The sequence below is a fragment of the Amblyomma americanum genome, chromosome 6 (genome assembly GCF_052857255.1).
Source record: "Amblyomma americanum isolate KBUSLIRL-KWMA chromosome 6, ASM5285725v1, whole genome shotgun sequence".
In the NCBI taxonomy this organism is placed as follows: domain Eukaryota; kingdom Metazoa; phylum Arthropoda; class Arachnida; order Ixodida; family Ixodidae; genus Amblyomma; species Amblyomma americanum.
This window is the reverse complement of record NC_135502.1, coordinates 17,198,680-17,217,537: the sequence shown is the minus strand read 5'-3', so window position 1 is coordinate 17,217,537 and position 18,858 is coordinate 17,198,680. Positions and strand designations below refer to the sequence as shown.

General features: G+C 52.4%; 2 protein-coding genes across 7 annotated transcripts in view; one reads left to right on the top strand and one right to left on the bottom strand.

Moving 5' to 3' along the window:
• The window catches only part of LOC144136384 (zinc transporter foi-like), an 87,978-nt gene that overhangs the window by 51,773 nt on the left and 17,347 nt on the right, over nucleotides 1–18,858 (bottom strand). Inside the window, exon 1 of one of the 6 annotated variants that reach the window (XM_077668666.1) lies at nucleotides 12,409–12,530. The exons of 4 other annotated variants lie outside the window; for them this stretch is intronic. Coding sequence is in view for 1 of the 2 variants with exons in the window: in XM_077668661.1 (XP_077524787.1) it covers nucleotides 5,019–5,092 (74 nt within the window). In the remaining variant the exon portion in view is untranslated. Of the gene's footprint in view, nucleotides 1–5,018; nucleotides 5,126–12,408; nucleotides 12,531–18,858 lie in introns of those variants that run through there. One more of the 6 variants, XM_077668661.1, reaches the window with a different exon arrangement.
• The window catches only part of LOC144136386 (proton-coupled zinc antiporter SLC30A2-like), a 63,127-nt gene continuing 47,968 nt past the window's right edge, over nucleotides 3,700–18,858 (top strand). The window contains exon 1 of the mRNA XM_077668669.1: nucleotides 3,700–4,276. Within this exon, the coding sequence (XP_077524795.1) occupies nucleotides 4,157–4,276 (120 nt within the window). The 5' untranslated portion in view covers nucleotides 3,700–4,156. The remainder of the gene's footprint in view (nucleotides 4,277–18,858) is intronic.

The following is an 18,858-nucleotide window of genomic DNA, read 5'->3' as shown; positions in this document are numbered from 1 at the left end:
TGGAAAGCCGCCGCCGTAGCTTACTTGGTAGAGCACCGGACGCGAAATTCGGAGGTGGTGGCTTAGGATCCCACCGGCGACAAAGGCTTGTTTTTCTTCTGCTTTCTAATCAATTATCTTCCAGCGATAAAATATTTACACTATTAATATACCATTGATTAAACCCACATATTATAAAAAGAGGAAAAAAAACATTCCCCTATGCTACTTGGTTTCGTTGGCTGTTGGCTTCCTTTATGAAAAAGACGCTGTGCCGCTCAAAGCAAGCAGCCTTCACCGCATAACACTGTTGCCGAAGGGTTAAGCACGCTTCCAAGGGGCCACAATAGCTTACGCGCATGGCGCTCTTCGTTCATTTTACACAGCAAAACTATCAGAAAGAAACAAGATGTCTCAGGAGGTGCTCACCCACCACCTCCTCACTATAAGTGGATTACGCGCAACAACAAACCCTACCTAACGTTTATACTTCTAAGTGTTGCCAGACCAGCGAAGAGTGCCGCAGTGCGACACGGTATCGCACTTCCGATCCTCCATTTTTCGTGCTAGGCTCTCCGGTGCATCTCGCATAGCATCCCCAGCATCCAAAACCTCTTAGAGGTGAGGTGAACGTTCCTCCCCAGGGATGTTGAGAACAGGCAGACTTTCTTTAGAAAGGTGCAGTCTTACAAGGCAGCCGAGTGGCATGTCACTTTAAGAAAAGGTAACACCTCAAACGCATTAACATCGAAAGTCGATAGGCCTAAAAGGAAACGCGCTCACGGTCTCGCACTACCGGTTCGAACACGGTAAACTGCGGAAGCTGTGCAACCAAACAGGCACAGGCTAAGCTTTGTCGCCCCTCCTGTGTAAAGGTCAGCAAAACCATGCGACCAAACGAAACAACGACTACAACGAGAGCTCCGCAACTGTCCTCAAAAATCGGCTCCTGGTGCAAGTTTACACGAAAGCAAACGCAGTTCAACATCAGCAACGAATCTACCACCATCCGAATCCGGAACTAACCGCAACGACGTCTCTCCGCGCGTTCAACGGCCGCCGAAAGTGCGGTCCACTGCTCTCCCCAACTCCACGGCACCTCGTTCTATGCGCTGACGAAGCCAGGTGCACGAAGGTGCATATTCCGCGAATCATGCAATGAACAAACAAAGCGAAGGGGAAACCGCTAACTCGTATGCACAAACAATGCTATTAGTCCGCGCATCATGCATGGTTTAATGTATAACATTGTACCCGGATTCCACCAAAAATGATGGAACAGTGTTCACAGCTGTCTCAGCCGCGACACGGCGGAATGCACGGACAGTCGTCGCGTAGTGCATACCAAGCGCGCATCATGTGCACGCACGAGAATCGTGATCGAACATGCGGCATAGTTTTGCGCAGCGTTCTAATGCGTGCGCTTCTACTGTTAGCATATATTTCAGCATACACTGCAGTGGGCAGCGAACACGCAAAGGACCGAAGACTGATATGACGAAGGCGCAGGACAGGTTACTAAATCTTCTAAATGAGCACAGAATTCACTCAGAAGAGCAGGCACAATTGGCGCTCCAAAGCCGCACTTCACTGGAACAGAACAAACGAACAGATACTACATCACACGCAATGCAATTTTATACTTCTGACATTATATGGCTAGGTTTGCTCGAACATCTCGCGTTCCTCACTGGCTGTTCTGGCCACGTTTCAGATAGCCGCGCAGCGCACAGTGATCAGCCGGCCTGCGAAATATAGCACGCATCTCATCGGCAAAGACAGCTACTGCCCTGGAATGAAACATAACCGCGCCCGAAGCATAGCTGTAATGAGAAACTAAGCCAGAGGCTTAAAACTGTTACGTCTTCACCTCCCTCCGTTCTTTAATCCCCAACCTGGTCGTCTTGGATTGAGTTTCCAAAGCAACGCTGCGGGCTTTGATGCATGCTGCAGTGAAGAGCTCCTGATTGAATTCGACCACCATGAGGCAGAGTGGAAACCCAATGCACCGGCGTTAATGCATTTCGGCTACAATGCAATGCAGCAGCCGCTATGAACGGGATCGAATAAGAGACCTTGGCCAATCGTGTTCGTCTTATAAACGTTCAATACCGCGCACATGCCGATATGAAGCAGCCTGTATTGCCGACTTACCTTCAGTCACGTATCTGCTAGCTTCCAATCACCTTTGTCCGTGTGCCATCAAACAGCACAGTGTAAAGCTCCTGCACCCACGGCGTTGATTATATATATATATATATATATATATTGCGAAGGAATTTCACAAGTAGATTGAGAAATACATCGCTCGTATAATGTCATGCGCAGAGACGAACCCCTCGGTAAGGACGTGAATGGCGCAGTTGTGCCCAACCCGCTGCAAGAACACAACCTATGACTTTGTGCCAGCTGATTAGCGAGGAAAAAAAAAATGTGGTAGAGTTTCAACGTGGTTGAACCGAGCAGACGTGCGAAAGCATGTCTTCACACCAACGCTCCACTCGGCTATAGTGCCTAGAATATACTATACTATATTATAGTATAATATATAGTATATTCCAGGCACTATAACTCGGCTGCACTGGCGCGCCGCCCTTCTCCCATTGGCTGCAGCTTTGGCGACTCTCGTCCGAGCTTGCCCGAGTTACTCCGAGCTGTCACACAGCATTTCCGTTACGGCTAGCCTGGCCATATGGCACCACCCTCTTAAGTCCAGCGAGGGAACAATTGCAATATGCTGCTGCGCTGGTGCCGTAAACGAACTCAAACAGTTAACAACAAAAGGTACAGCAAATTCCGCATGCGTCGCTATGCCACACCAAAGTATGCGAAAGTACGTTCAATATGCGCCGCAACACCTCAAAAGTCGCAACTTGCCACTGCCTCCCCGCGGGTGAACTGGCAACACGAGCGCACATATCAGCGACGTAGAATTCTGCCGCCGATGACGCGGGGAAACGACATGCCGCCACATTTCACTCCTCTGTGTCATCCAATGATCGCCACAAGCATATTCCCACCGGCGCACGCAGTCCCTATCCCGCTCGGCCAAAGGTTGGCTTCGCGAGAACGCCACCGCGGGAGGACGCATGCGGCCGTTTTGCAAAATGTTTACCAATCATTCCGATTACGAAACTACGGACGAAAATTAGTGCGCTAACCGCGGCCAGTTCTTGGAGGACAAAGCAGAAGGAGGCGCCGCCTGTAGATCGCGCCGTTAACTAATGAAGTCACGGACACAATCATCAAGAGTGTCACATTCGGATACATGCGGCCCCCGTGGAAAGTTTCGCAAACTGCGGCAAGATCAGAGCACTGGACATACCAACCGTCCGCACAGCAGCTGCCGATATCGATTCCACGGCCACGCACGCACAACGAACGACAAGCGACGTCACATATCACGCTCCGCGACGAAACAAACGCGCGCGCGCAAGCAGCAGCGCGGCAGGCTGTGAAGGAAGTGCGGCGGCGGCCTTTCAAAGCGCACACGTCACAAACGCGCGAATATAGTGCAGAGTGGGCGCGCAGACCTTCCCGGCGCCGGAAGACGCGGCGGCGAGGGGACAGGCCGCGATGACCAGCGGACGAGCGAGCACGGCGGGAGACGAGGTGACGGGAACCGGAGCGGACGGTTTCGAAAAACAAGAGAAATTAAGCTAAATGGCACGGCACGCGGCGGCGCAGCGCGGCGCAGCCGGCAGAGGATCGCCCGCTGCCAGCACAGTCGGCGAGCGCGTGCGGAACAACTGTCGCGCTCGACACGGCGACAGAGTGGCAGCTCGCAGGAATCCGCAACGACAATGACAGCACGCCGCCGGCTGTAGCTGTAGCCCAGCAGCACTGTCGACATCGGCGTCGAGGTGAAGAGAGACCAGCAGTGCGCAAAATTGCAGACAGCGAGAAAAACGCGTAACTGCGCGATCCGCGCGGCGACACGCGACGCCGGCAGGGAGGAGAGAGGGCCCTGCGATGCGGGCGCGCGGTAAAGTTCTCCCACACTGACACGCGTCCGAGCGAGAGCGCGCGCGCGCATACAGACAGCTGTAGAACGCGAGCCGGCCGACATCGCTGACCAATCGAGCGGCGCCGCTGTGAAGAACGATATCCCCGTGTGGCCGCCAGCCAGCACAAGCGGCGGATCATACAACAGCTCGTCAGAGTCTCTCAGCGCCGGATGCACTACAACCAGCAGCACGGCGGGGAGCAGCGGCTGCTCGACGATGGGAGCGCGCTGATGGAGATGCGGGAGAGCCCCTCCGACCGCCTGGTGGGAGGACACTACGTCACCTTCGGGGTGAGTCCCGTGCACAGAGGTGCGCCGCCGCCTGCACTCACGCATGTATTACCCGGCAACGCAACACCGCGCAGCGTCGCTGCATCCAGCGGCAACGCACGCTGACGCGTTGTACGTGCATATTTGCCGAGGTTGGTGCGTATATCTGTATCGGCGCCTTGGGCAAGTGCCGCTCATTCAGCGCCCTCGCCCCTTCCGCGACGAGAAAGAGAAGGGAGGGGGGTAATGAGCGAAGGCACAGGGCGGTTGCGGTGTTATGCGAAGACGTATACGAGGGCAGAGAGATCGAGAGCTGGGAAAAGGTGGGAGCGAGCATCCAATAGCGGACAAGAAGGGTCCGCTGCCCCATCTAACCCCCCGAAAACGATGTTGAACTCTCCGACTGACAAAAAAAAAAGTCACTCCAAAAGCCACAAGCCGGTGAAATGGCGGGGCTAACGGATAGTTCGCTCGCCACGGTGTACAGCTCTCCTTCTGGCGAAGACTGCCAACTATGCTGCTGCCTGAATGCCTAAATTTACCGCGAAGCGTTCGTTTTACGCTACGAGGCGAGAGGCTGAAGCAGGGGTCCTGGTTGACTCGCATTCATCCATCGCACCGGGCGTATTCTCTCAAACAAGGAAGCGATATGTGCAGTAAGCATCCTTTCAGGGACGAACCTACGAGCAGCGCTGATTGGTTTCTGACATAAAAACGTCCGAAGACACGCTGCGGAACAAAGGAAGCACTTAGTTATTCTCACACGGCAAGGAGGCGTAGTGGCCACAGGCGTAGTGGCTGGCGTCTAATGGTTGAGCATATCTTCGGAAAGGCCATACGCTGCACACACGCGGTCCACAGCTGCTCCGCTCTGCGCAGTCTTGGAAGCACAAGCTGCCCAGCCCGCGGATGGCTCTCACGTGGTGTCATCATTTACGCGCACCGAAGAGCAAGAGGACTCCACTTCTGCCAGCTAGATAGTGGAAACGCAGCAGTGATTTACGTTCCATTGTGCTAGCGCAGCAACACGTTAGCTCCAAACAGACTGACTCGAGATAGTAGACGCGTCTATCTCTCGAGCCAAAAACACGTTCACAGAGATGTTCGCGCGTAAGTTCAGCGCCTGAGAAGCTATCAAGGATGCGGCGCATGTTACCTTATAGAGGTCCAGCTCTGCCCAGCATTGAGGGTTTTTGACTAATAAACTGGTTAACAGAGAGAGCACTAAGGAACTAATACAGGTAACAAACATTGAATAAAGACAGAACGAACAGCATGACGCAGCAACGTTTGCACAGAGACGAATCATTTGTCCGTAATAAACGGAATGAGCTGTGGCGTCAGGCTAGAACGGAACAAAATTTGTCCACCTTAAAGAGGCTTTCTTCAGCAGTGCGCTTGGACGACGAATGCATTCTTTGATGTGCTCCTTCGCTTCAGGATTCATTTCGGGCATCAGAAAATGCTAGTGCAGAGAATTCCGGCCGACAAAACGTGCCGGCGTGTGCGTTAAAATTGATTGCCCCTCGGAATTACGCTAGCAGCCGTCAACAGCCCGTTTGCAAGCTGCTGCATGCATTTTAAAGGGACACAGACTATAAATTTAAGTTGGCCGGTATCGATAGATTGCCGCTCTAATGTGACTAACAGAAAACAGAGCTATTACGAAGTGAAAACGAAAGGGGGGGGGGGGGGGGGGGGCCATACAGGCACCACCGGCTATTTTTACAAGCGACTGTAATGGCGTCAAGTCCATTTAAGTGCGGATCTTTGAGGCTAAGCAACACTGCCACTCACTTTTCACTTCCAAACACTGATCACAGAGCCCCTTTCCATCTTGACCTTTGAATCCAGTGGCGGAAAAAGGCGTTATTAAAATGAAACTTTCTGAGCGATAAATGACAAACACCAACGTAGCCCACAAAATGCGAAATAATCGATTTTACCGCGAAGAAATACTGCACGGAGTTCTTCTTAGGGCACCCTAAACGAGAGAATAACCAACGCAGTCACACCACGCCACAAGCGTCAGACAGCAACGGATGCATTCCGCCCTGTTGAATGATAACAGCGTTCACCTATAGTGATAGAGTTTCAGCGTCAGCTGTCAGAATATTGTACATGGTAATGCTGTATCCGGCAATGCATGTGACCCCACTGAAGCCCGTATAATGCTGGGGGAAAATAGAAAGTTTTTTTTTTTTTCGCATTGAACATAAACACGAGAACGTCACTAGATGCTTTACGCTCACAAAGCGCACCATGCGCGGAGGATTTTCCGCTATCAAGCGCGACCGCAGGACATTAGCGAACAGAGTGTGGCGTGCTTGACGAGTTCACGCGGACGGACCTCGTACTCAAGCTGTACTGGTTTGGTTTGGTTTATGGTGGTTTAACGTCCCAAAGCGACTCAGGCTACGAGAGACGCCGTAGTGAAGGGCACCGGAAATTTCGACCACCTGGGTTTTTTTAAGGTGCACTGACATCGCACAGTACACGGGCCTCTAGAATTTCGCCTCCATCGAAATTCGACCGCCGCGGCCGGGATCGAACCCGCGTCTTTCGGGCCGGCAGCCGAGCGCCATAACCACTCAGCCACCGCGGCGGCACTCAAGCTGTACTCAAGAAACACGCGGGCAGCGCAAATTCATTATATCAGCTATACGAACTAGTTGCACGGCTGAAAAAGTGTTTGTCCCAAGCCGTAGCTGTTTATCGCTATGCGGACAAACACAAAGACACTATTGGACGACAACCGAGCATTTTCTACTTTTTTTGTGTGTGCAGGGGGGGGGGGGGGGGGGCAGCTGTTCGCCGCCTTCCTAACACCAGAGGCCGAAAAATGGCGTGCTGAATTCAAGGTGGCTTGATCTTACCCAGTGCGTATAGCATATCGTATACCCACGCACCCACAGAGCCCAGTGTACGCCTTTCTAATGGCAATACGTACTCCCTTACACGACCATACATTCTACGCCACATGAGCGCAACATCCTATACGCACACAGCCAAAAAAAGAAAGACAAAACAGACAAAGCGGACGCAGCTGCCCAACACGCAGGCCATGGCGGGAGTTAATGACCGCATAATCGACCGGGCCGACCAGCCGGCTGCGTGAAAAGCTGCGCCAGGAGCGTTCTCCGGGTGCTTTTTTTTTGGCCGCGTTGTTGTCCCCGTCTGTGCTCAAACATTTGCTATCAGCACTGGCACCGAGCAGCGCCGTCGCCGCCTCATCAACGACCGCGCGCAACGCGGGGGCGAAATTTATGACGAAACACGGTGAACCGGAAAACGCGCGAAGACAGTACACACTACGCCAAGAAAGTTTTTCTTAACGAACAAAGAAACCGATTAAGTAAATGAGAAAACCTCGAGCACGTTCCGACATCGATCAGGTTTGCGCAAAACAGAGCAAATTGGTGAAATCGCGATTACGCAGATTTATAACGTTGAGGTCACACACTAACCTTTAGGTCTCTCTCTCTCTCTCTCTCTCTCTCTCACACACACACACACACACACACACACACACACACACACACACACACACACACACACACACACACACACACACACACACACACACACACACAACAAAACTATAATCAAATTATAATCAAACACACGACACGACATGACTCGAAATTTAATGAGCGTGCGATCACCGACTTGCTAGCTGCTGGAAGCCAACTGAGTGACAATTGCACGGCGTGATTTACGGTATCCACCAACACGTATATATCGATAAAAGATTGGTGATGCTGCGTATAGACAAATTATACACGGCTTCGTGAAGAAGCAACTAACGCTACTTTCAATAAACAAAAGTCGGAAAGTAATTTGCAGTTGAGCAGAACCCGAATGCACTCGCGGGGTACTGCCACGTGTCCTGTCATCAAAGTCGGTAAGAAAAAAACAAAAAAAAGCGGAAAATCACGCTGTTTGAGCAGACAATATCGGCTGGAAAGGTCAGGGAGCTTCATACCGTCTGTCCTACATCGAACACGCTCAATCGGCAGCTGCAGCATCGGCTTCTGATACGCGCCTGGTGCGGTTTCACAACGCAAGGTGTTCTTCACTAATACCCAATGAAAGAACACAAACGCGCCATTATCGCAATAATTCACCGTGAGAGCACGTCGATGCTATAGAACGGTCTCGATGAAAAACACGTCGCGCGTCTTTGGCCTTTTCTATTATTTTTCCACTCTCGTACTTCCCGCGGATACCATGCATGAGCTGCTACCCGGACGCCCCCTGTCTGCGATCCCTGTCCGAGGGAAATCCCAGGCCGCACTAGAGTACAGCTACGCGCGGTGCTTTAAGACGGGGGACACGCCTGATTAGCATTCAAGCAAGGAACACCACCGGAATTGCAGACGGACACCACTTACTAATGCTCCACGATGAGATCACAAAGCTTAACCTGCAGTTCAGCGCTTTGGGCTCTGGATGTCGGCTGTGCATACGCGCAGCGTCAAATGCTCACTGAACGAAGTTTTGGAGAAGAAATTTAATCCCTCGAGATACAGGGCGCATATCCTCAAGATTTAATTATGCACCGCGTATTGCACACTCAGAATCTGACTGCATACATGCATTCCGGGGTGCCTACAAATATCGATTAAATAAAGTTTTATCCCTAATGCTGCACTTCATAATCTTTTGAGCCTGGATGTACAGGCTGTTTCACGTTTAGAGGAAACACAGGAGCGTGTGGCTGCCGCGCTTCGAGAAGCGCTGCCTCCGACAGCCGGCTATAGAATGAGCGGCACCAGACGCACGAGCGGAAATTGCAGCCTGCCGCGCTTCTTATTGCGCACACGCCTCTGACACCGCGACATAGCGGGTGTTTCAGGGAAGCTCGCTACTAGCTAAAAAAAAAAAAAGACTTTCTGAGGTAGAAAGATGGCTTTTTGCGGCATAGAATGTTGACGGACGTCAAGAAACAGGCGAATGAAGTTTAGTCAGCTGGTTAACAAAATTTTAATAGCTAACTTTTTAGACATTACATTTCGGCACCCGGTTCTAATCACAGATCTGTAGCTGGCTATTGGTAACATGGATATCAGTTTGAAGTTTCGAAAACGAGACTGCAGCCCTCGGCGCTACGGCTCAACAAATGCTGGTCATCTCGCATGCCATTCAAAAAAACGCGCGCCGTCCGTGCGGGCGGGCACAGCGACGCCCGCCAGCACATGCCTGTTTGTGGATCACGTGACCTTTCCTCTCCCGGCAGCGCTGCGGTGCTCGCTGCTAGTCACTTTTCGCTGTTAGGCGAGAAGGTCAAGCCATTAGTCGGAATGGGAAATGGACAGCGCACCCCTCAAGGCGCACGTCTGCGACCGCTTGCAGGCTTTTGCAATGCTCACGTGGGGCAGTCTTTATACCAGGTGTCGCAGGGAAACCCGTCACTGACTCAAAAATAGCTGTTTCGGAAAAGAGAAGCTTTCTGCGGCATAGTAATAGCAGTGTTGGCGGACGTCAAAAAACAGGCCAATCGTGTTAACTACTGAAGTGATTAACTAAATTCTAATAGTTAACTTTTAACCATCACGACTGCAATTATCAGTTTTGAAATTTCGAAAACGCGATTACCCTCGCCACTGTCGCTCAACAAATTGACAAGTTACTGAAAACTGACAAGTTACTCATCAGTTGCGGCCAGTACTTCGCGATAATTCAAACGTCCAATGAAAATGAGTAGCAAGAGAATACAGATTGGCCCGCCATGGCACATTGCTCGCTACAAAAAAAAAAAAAAGAAGCTTATTCTCTACTGCTGCAACGCCACAGTCGGAGGAAGAAATACACCCACACGTCGTACACATTTGTACACGTGTGCGCACGCGTCCGGTCCGGAGGGAAAAAAAATGAGGCGCTTCCTCTGGCGGCTTTTGATTTCCTTCCGGTTGGGTGCGCGCAATGCAACTGCTTCAAGCTGTACGCGGTAACTTAATTTCGCAAGTGGTATCGTCACAAAAAAAAAAAAATTTGGGGGGACACTCAAACTCCGCTAATGGGTTAATGCCATATATGCAGAACTGGTCATTCTCTACTTAACATTCATAGATACTTGGGAATCCTCATGCCACTCCTGGCGCAGCGGTTAAGCGATGCGCCACGGCCCAGCGATGACAGGTGCTGCCACCGGTGGGCTTGTGTGACCCAGGTTGCTTTTCCCGAGCAACCTCTCGCGACCAATCATTAATTTAACTGCCGTCTGCCACCGTGCGCAGGTTGCTCACAATCCGGTGGGCAGGTTGTGATGAAGCCATAAGGTCACGTGACCTAGGTGGCCCACCTGAGGTTGCTTCTCTGGAGATTTCCGCTCAGGGTGAACGACGCCAGTTTTTTTGCGACACGAGCTCCTTAACTCTGTCGCGTTAAAAAAGTGGCAACTTCGGAAGGAAGAAGAGCGGCAACACTGCAGAGCGGCGACACTGCAGAGCGGCGACACTGCAGAGCGGCGACACTGCAAAGCGGCAACTTCGCAAATATATGGGGTTTAACGTCCCAAAGCGACATGAGCAGTGAGGGACGCCAACTTTGAAAATGGTAACTTCACTTCGCAAGAGGAAACTTCACAATCCCAGACAGCCATTACAAACTGTCCAGCGAAGAAGTAGCGCATTCTATGTATACGCTGCGTTCCGAATGCGCCGCTCGTTCACTTTTCGGGACAAGGTTCGCAAATGTCAAAGCGGCGTATTTAGGCGCCAAACACTCAGCGAACTCGGAGCCGTCGCAGGCTCAGCAGGAAGCACCAGCGCAGGGCTCCACCCATGTCTGCTGGCAGCAGAAACTGACGGGAGCCAACTCAGGAGCTCAAAAGGACAGGTTAATTTTAACGAAGACATTTTTAGTGTAATTAAGCACACCACCGCACGTGGCGAAAGCCTGAAATAAACAAGGTCGACACTCACTGCTTGCCGCACGTTCTTTTTTTTCTTTTGTTGTTGCCAGGAAGGATGAAAAGGAAAGTGCACAGGCCTGCCCACTGGCTCAAGCTGAGCCACAATCGCTACCACGTGCAGAAAGTAGGAGAGTTTAAAGATAGCATCGAAAGATAGGATAGAAAAGACGCGCGCTATTTTTCACGTTGCAAAGAAGGCAAAGAATGACAGCCTGTCACGGATTCAGAGGCGTGTGCAAGTTCGATCGCTTCTGTCAACGTCCGAGTTTCCAACGTCTCTCTCAGTGAGCTTTGCAAAATGCAAATCGCAAACAAAACGGCGTTTCGGAGAAGTCAAGGCTGCACTACTCTGAAAGCAAATAGGTGCGCACTGCTTTCTAGTTGTGGAGAAAAGCCTTGACATCTGGGGCAGCACATGAGGCAAATGCAGGGCACCGAATAAAAAAAAAGAAACGGAAGATAGAACGCCTACGCACAATTTTCTCCCCTTGAAAGGGATGTCTCCATTTAGGTCAATAAAAAGTAGTCATGTGAATATCGATCTACTTCGATGGCCCTAATCCAGTATTCCGTACGGGCGGGATAACAGGTACAAAAAGTAATCTTCAGCTTATAATTAGGCGCGACGCTCTAGGTACTTTACGAGTTATTGTTTCCCCCAACACGCACTGAAGCACTGTTATTGAGTGCACTGGATTTATTGCGATCACCTCCGAATTTTTAACGGCGAAATCTCCGCACACAAGAGTTCTTTTCTTCAATCGGACGCGACAAGGTGCTGCCACCGCGCGGCCATGAGGCGAACGTGCGACCGAGCGGTGCGCGGCGCGTGCTCACTCCTCTCCATTCCAGCAGTGCCCGTGCAGAGCAACAGAACGTGACATCTATTCAGAAAGAAGCACTAAACACAAACTTGGAGGACAGGATAGAGGACGCGGCTTCGCGTCAAGGATAAAAGGAGGGACAGCGCAGGAAGCTTCTCGAGTGCCTGCGTACAGGCTTCTTCAGCGGGGAGTGCTGTGGTCCTTCGCAGCGGGGCTTGGCAACAAACCCACACGAACCGAAAGGACAAGAGAGCACGTATTCGGAACAAAAGAAGGAATACGAGCAGCCAAAAAGAGAACGTGAACAGAGGGCCGAAGGACATCGGAAAGAGGCCGCCAAGACAGGAGGAGGAGGAGGAGGAGGAGAAGGAAATGCGATGAGGCAGACAAAAAGCATCAGCACAATGGCGTACCACTGCAGAGGTTGAAGAAGCCTCACAAAGCACTTCCGGACGTAGAGGCGGCGTCCGCTCTTGCGTGACCCGATTCTCGATGAGGCACGTAGGCGCCACGTGGCACTGCCTGGGACTACTAGGCGAGCCTCTCCGCTGAGGCGGCCTGAGGAGGCGGCGGGAGAGGGGCCCTGACTGAAGTAAGCTCACGGGGACGCAGGAGGCGGCGAATGCCTGAGGCGCGCATGATGCTCGTGGTCGGAAAAAAAGTAAAGACAAAGACGAAAGAGAGAGAAGAGAGAAAAAAAAAAGGTGAGGCCTGCCCCCGTTTCCGAGCGAGGAGAGCCTCACAGAGGCGAAAGGTTGCACTCAAGTTGCATCATGCTTGGCAGAGGCGGAACGCGGCCGGCGTGTTCTCCCACAGCTGCAACTTCCGCTCTCACTTTCTCTCTCCCTCTTTCTTGCGCACCTCCCACTTTTAACTTTGCCGGCATTTCTCGCGAAGGCTGGTTTCTCGGGTTTCGCGGAGTGTGCGCCTTGGGAGAAGATACCAAGTAGCGAGCCGTCGATGTCTCCGTGAATTGCATCAGACCAGATAGCAGACGCGATAACGGCGCTCTGACGCATTAAGGAGCCCAGTGAGTACGGGAGAAAAAACGACAAATCCAGGAGCTGTTCCTACGACGACCCAGCTTTTACCCGACGTCCAGCGGTACAGGCTCAAATAGACTTCAGTTTGCGGGCTTTGCGGCCTGTTGCGCCGACGTCTCAAATAAGGGTAGCGTCAAAAGCCGCGCACCTAAGACTACATAAGAGGCAAGCGGATTCGCCGAGTGAATCAAATAAGGCAACCTACGGACGCACATCGCTGTATCCGCTACGAAGTTTGCTGAAACTAACAGAGCCCAGATGCCGCAGAACTAACACTGCAAGAGGACAAAGGAACTGTAGAAAGGTTTCGAACTGCATGGGAGTCCTGTCCCTCATTTTTTTTTTCCTTTGATTAAGAACTTAAGCCAGACATGGCGCGACAGAGAAAGTGCAAGAGCCGCAGGCTGGGTCGATGATAGGCGGGCTGTCCGGCGAAACAAGGACAGGTCTAAAGATGAACTGTCGATTGTTTGCCGCTGTATCGATCGCGACCGCAAAATCGAACGCGCCGTGAAACACTGGCAACAGCACAGAGCGAACGACGGGCGGCGCCTCGGAAGGCAGAGGCGAGGCTCTGAGCCTCACTCCAGTGACGCGGGTCATCGAGACAGGAGGCTCGGCCTCGCAGATAACACGACGACGTCACAGCGGTACTCCAGAGAGGCCGTCATCGGGTATCGCACGCCGACGCGCTCAATGCCAGCGCGATAAGCAGCCGACGAGATGAGTGGCGAACAGCAGCGCACAACACGCTCCCCCCAGCCCTCAATCTTTCCCGCACGTTTTCAATCCGAGTTCTCGGAAAGAGATTCGATCTTGTTTTGAGCGGATGCGAAGTTTCGGAGTCTCCGCACCGTCTGCAGTGACCGCCGCTCGAGAGGCGACGGCGCGACCACACCTCCACGGGACGCGCAAATCGCCGAATGTTCGAATTTGAAGAAGCCAATACGCGGTGCAGTGAACGCATTCCAGAGGCAACAGTAATCATAGAAGGAAAAAAAAAACGACTACGGAAAGCTGCATAAGTCACTCCACTGGACTTTTGGCTCGGGCTACCCATCGGCGACAGGATTTCAAAAAAAAAACATGGCCGTGTAGAGTACTCACAAAACTATGCTTCACCTTCAATTCTTCCCTTACGGCACAGTTTAGGTGTCCCCACCGCGACAGTGCCTTTCCTTAAAGGGACTATGCAATGAATTGAGATTATGTAAAGCAGATGAGAGATAGGCATTCGATCACTCGTCACCCCAGTGCAAGAATTTTTGAGCTAGCATCCCTGCCCATGCCCATTTCTTCATTTCGACGAGCGTGTCATCAACTCGCGTTTGTGCCGTGACCACGGTGCAAGAAGAAGAAGAATGTTATTCTTACACCGTGCCCGTGACCCACTCTGCTCTCTCTCTCTCTCTTAACTTTACACCTACCATTTTCTTCCCATGGCTCACGGCGATGCCCTCAATTTAAGTTCACCCTTTTTCGTTAGCGTCCATGTTTCTGCCCCACAAGAGACTTCAACGACCGTTATTATATACTTTTCTCTTGAGAAATACCGGTAAACTGCTGTCCGCGATGTCTGAGTGCATGCCAAATGCACTCCACCTCATTCTTATTCTCCTAGATATTTCACTCGACATTACGCTTTTCGATACTTCGCTGCCTATTGTAAATAGATGTTTCCGTCCAAGAGTATTAAACATTACTATAAATTTCTTCATCCTAATTTTTAGACCAACCGCAACGCTTTGCTTGTCTAAGTCCTCAATCATGCTCTGCAATTCGTCCCCAGAGTTACTTAGAAGTGCGTCGCCGAATCGCGAGATAGTCTCCGTTAACTTTTATCCACAACTCTCGGCAGGGTCTGGGCAGACAGTTGTGTCTTGGCGCTTTCGAAAGCGCGAAAAGGCTCGCCTTTCACTCTCGGCACCACGACTGGGTACTGACGTAAAAGGCAGTGGTGCCGCCGCAGCTCTCTCAGAGGACGAAGCAGGAAGCCGGTGTTGACATACTTTTCGACGTGAATTTTTACACAGCCTCCAATGTGGCAGTTTGAAGCAAAGATAACAGTGGCCAAGAGATCTCAAAATTTTTGGTCAGAAGTTGATGGACGAAAAGAGACGACGACGGGGTCGGCCTTGAGGATGAGCTTAAATCGGCTCCCTCTCGTTCAGGTGGGGGCCCGGATGGTAGAACTGCAGCGACCTACTCCTGAACAGCACGGCGGATAGTGGGTGCGAGGGATGGAGCCAAGTCGGGAGGAGGGCAGACGGGGTCGGGAATGTGATGCAGCAGAGAAAGCTGGCGGGCGACTTCTTCGCGGACGAAGGCTTTGACGTGCTGCATAAACAGGGACTGCTCAGAAGACGAGCCACCAAGGGCCAAGCCAGCAAAGCCCTCTGGAGGCGCGCCGGACTGCCGCGTAGATGCGCGTTGCTTTCGTAGTTCGTCGTAGTTTTGGCACAGATGGATGACGGTAGCGACAGAGCTGGGGTTCTTCGCCAGGAGCGTCTGAAAAGCGTCATCGGCGATCCCTTTAAGGATGTAGTTGACTATCAGTTTCGGTCATGCACCGGTTTACACGCTTGCACAAGTCAACGATATCTTCGATATAACTAGTGAAAGTCTCAGCAGGGAGCTGTGCTCGAGCACGAAGACGTTGCTCGGCGAAGAAGTTTCCGGACGGCGGGGCGGCCGAAAACGTCAGCAGAGCTCGTCTTAAAGGAGGACCAGGTGGGAAGATCGGCCTCATGGTTGCGAAACCGGAGGTTGGCAACGTCCGTGAGGTAGAAGAGGACGTTGCTCAGTATAACGGAATCGTCCCACCTATTGTAAGTGCTGACTCGCTCGTAGGAAGCCAGCCAATCGTCGACGTCCTGGTCGTCAGTGCCACTAAATAGACTCGGGTCACGCTGGCGCTGTACCCCGGAACAGAGGACGGTGGTAGGGATGGGCTACGATGGTTCGCGCGGACCTTCCGGCATGGTTGCGGAGACGAGAAGCGTTCCGCTTCGAAGTTCCAGGATGAGGACCAGGACGGGAACCGAGGCACCTCCACCAAGTGTAAAGGTGTTTGTTCGAACCGCAGGTCGGTAGGCGTTGGTCGGACGGCGACACGACGGACACAGGCACCACTCGAAATCCCAGCTGCACTTCGTCTACATCTTCGCCGCCTCTGCCTCAACCCCTGCCGGTCGGTCCCATCACAATATATATAACACACACACGCACACACACCGAAGGGCAGCTCTGCTCTAGCAAGCGCCCCCGAAGCGACAAAGACAGATGCGGCTGGGAGGAGTATTCGTACAGTTCGCACAGATCAATCCCAAAGCAGTAACAGACAATTGTGCTCCACTGCCCCGGACCGGCTGCAGCTTCCACGGCAGAGCACGCGATATCGACGGTATGGCTAGAAAACAGCTGTATACTTCGGCGCATATATTGTTGATCTCTTGAGAATGACAGTTTTATACAGCAGTCGGCAATCTCATTTGTACGAGCCCTTTTAAAGTGATACGAAAGTTTGGTTTAATTTGGTTTATGGGGGTTCAACGTCCCAAAGCGACTCAGGCTACGAGGGACGCCGTAGTGAAGGGCACCGGAAATGTTGACCAACTGGGGTTCTTTAACGTGCACTGACATCGCACAGTACACGGGCCTCTAGAACTTCGCCTCCATCGAAATTCGACTGCCGTGCCCGGGATCGAACCCACGTCTTTCGGGTCAGCAGCCGGGCGCCATGAGCCACCGTGGCGGATCGATACGGAAGTGACGGCAGTTATGACAGGAATACGACCTAAAAGGACGACGAAGAAATGGAGCTCAATTCTCCTGTCGAAGCAAGTATAGACCTGAAAAAGGTAGCAGTGGCACGTCACTTTGGGTGGATGCAGAGGTGTTACGAAGGATTTGGGAAGCGAGTCCGCAAGATATGCCAACGGCGTCGAAGCAAGGCCGACTTGTTAACCTACGTGAGCGCTTCGGAAAATTAACAGTTCCGCAAAAGTAAAGTTGCTCGTTCGCGATAGGCTGAAACGGTTCAGAATAAAATACTTCCGAGCACAACAGCCGAGCACTGTCACCACCTCAAACTCGAGAGGTTGCACAACGCGCAAAGAAAAAAAAATGGCTGTATGTAGCGATCAGTAAGTTGTACAACCGAAAATACGGTACCTATAGGCGACGAGAGGCGCCGACGCGAGACGCAAAGCGCAGCAGAAATGATGGCGCGCCCCTACGACACCGGCGCGCGTACGCGGTATATAAAAATGCTGCCCACCGGCCGCGCGTAACTAAGGGCACTATTTCGAGCGCGCTCGAAAGCAGGGAGGGGGGGGGGGGGGGGGACGACAGCGTCAAGGTCGACGCCGCCGCGACACACACAGATGGCAACAGTGCCGCCGCGCTGCTCCGCGCCACGCACTGCCGGCCACACCAAGGACTACTTCGTGGTCCAGTTGCGCGGACCGCTTTGGGCGTGACATGGTTTTAGCTCTCGCTGCCGGCGCCCTCTTTCGAACTCGGAATCGAAACCTTGCCCCGGACTTCGCGTCACGAGTCCCTCCGAACACCGCGACGAAACCTGCGTTCATTCTTTGGCGCAAAGCCAGCTTAGAGCGCTCGACAGGGAGCGCTTTCGACGCAGTGGTGTGGCGACGATCCTCCGCGTTCGACGGCTGCACCTCATCGTGGTCCCTCCAAAATTAGCGGAGAGGCTGTGTTGTACGCAGCAGTTCTAAACTGGAGCAAACTGGTTTTACTTCGGCTCGCTCCGCACCGCCATCTTCAGCGGCGAGCTGTCAATGCCAGAAGCGCTATGCCAACCCAAGACACCCTGGATGACCATTCCGCCAGCTACGAAGTGACTTATACTGTCCCTGCCGCGCAAGCCCATGGCAACAACTACAGAGAAGCCACGCGCAGAAACGAATTGTCACAGCAGATGCTCCTCACAACGTGCACTAATGTGTGCCGGCTGTTTACAAGGGCGTTTCTACTCCGTCGAAATGCGGCTGACTAGGTCATGCGACTCAACTGCACTAAATCAGTTTCAATCGCATAGGGCACTCAGTTTTTTTTCTTCTTCTTAAATCTTGGTTATACTTTTAGCCTGGACATACGGTACAGACATATGTGCTCGCTACAGTTGCGCAGGGGCTAAGGTAACTGTGCAGAGCATCAGATAGCGGGATCGAGTCACAGGCGCGGCGGTCGCATTTCGATGGAGACGAAATGCAAAAACGCCCTCGTGTTAGCTGCGTGATGCCAGTGCATGAACCCCGGGTGATCTAGATATATCCGGAGTTTTGCACTACGCAGCTTCCGCCATACTAAGCCATACAATGCTAGACAGAGAAGCACAGTCGAACGTGTTTTCATCACGGCGTGCTTTCTTGCCCACAGTCTCAGTCTTGAGTAAATGCGCGCTCAGAAATTCCGAGTGGCGCAAAAGTGAAGCCTAAGTTTGACAGCGCCTGACCAGTGAGACAATCGCCGCATACCAAATCCACAGCAACGAGCCTCGACAGCAGAGCGAAAGCGGGCCATGGGCGTGTAGGAAAGAGAAGCCGCTCGTAAAATCCGCGCGCAAAAGGCCTCGAGTCCCGTTCCGACGAGGGTTATTTATACGCGATTCCAAGCAAAGTGAGCCCAGCACGGACCTCGCGACCACAGCGCGGCTGTCTAGCCCGCGCAGTTCCCCGCAATCACGCCGCCTTGTCCGCACCTGTCTACCTGCTGCTGAACGCCGCCCGGAAAGAACTGAACGCCTGCTACACTGCTTCCTTGACCTTGGCGATGTCAGCGCAGAGTGCTGTGACT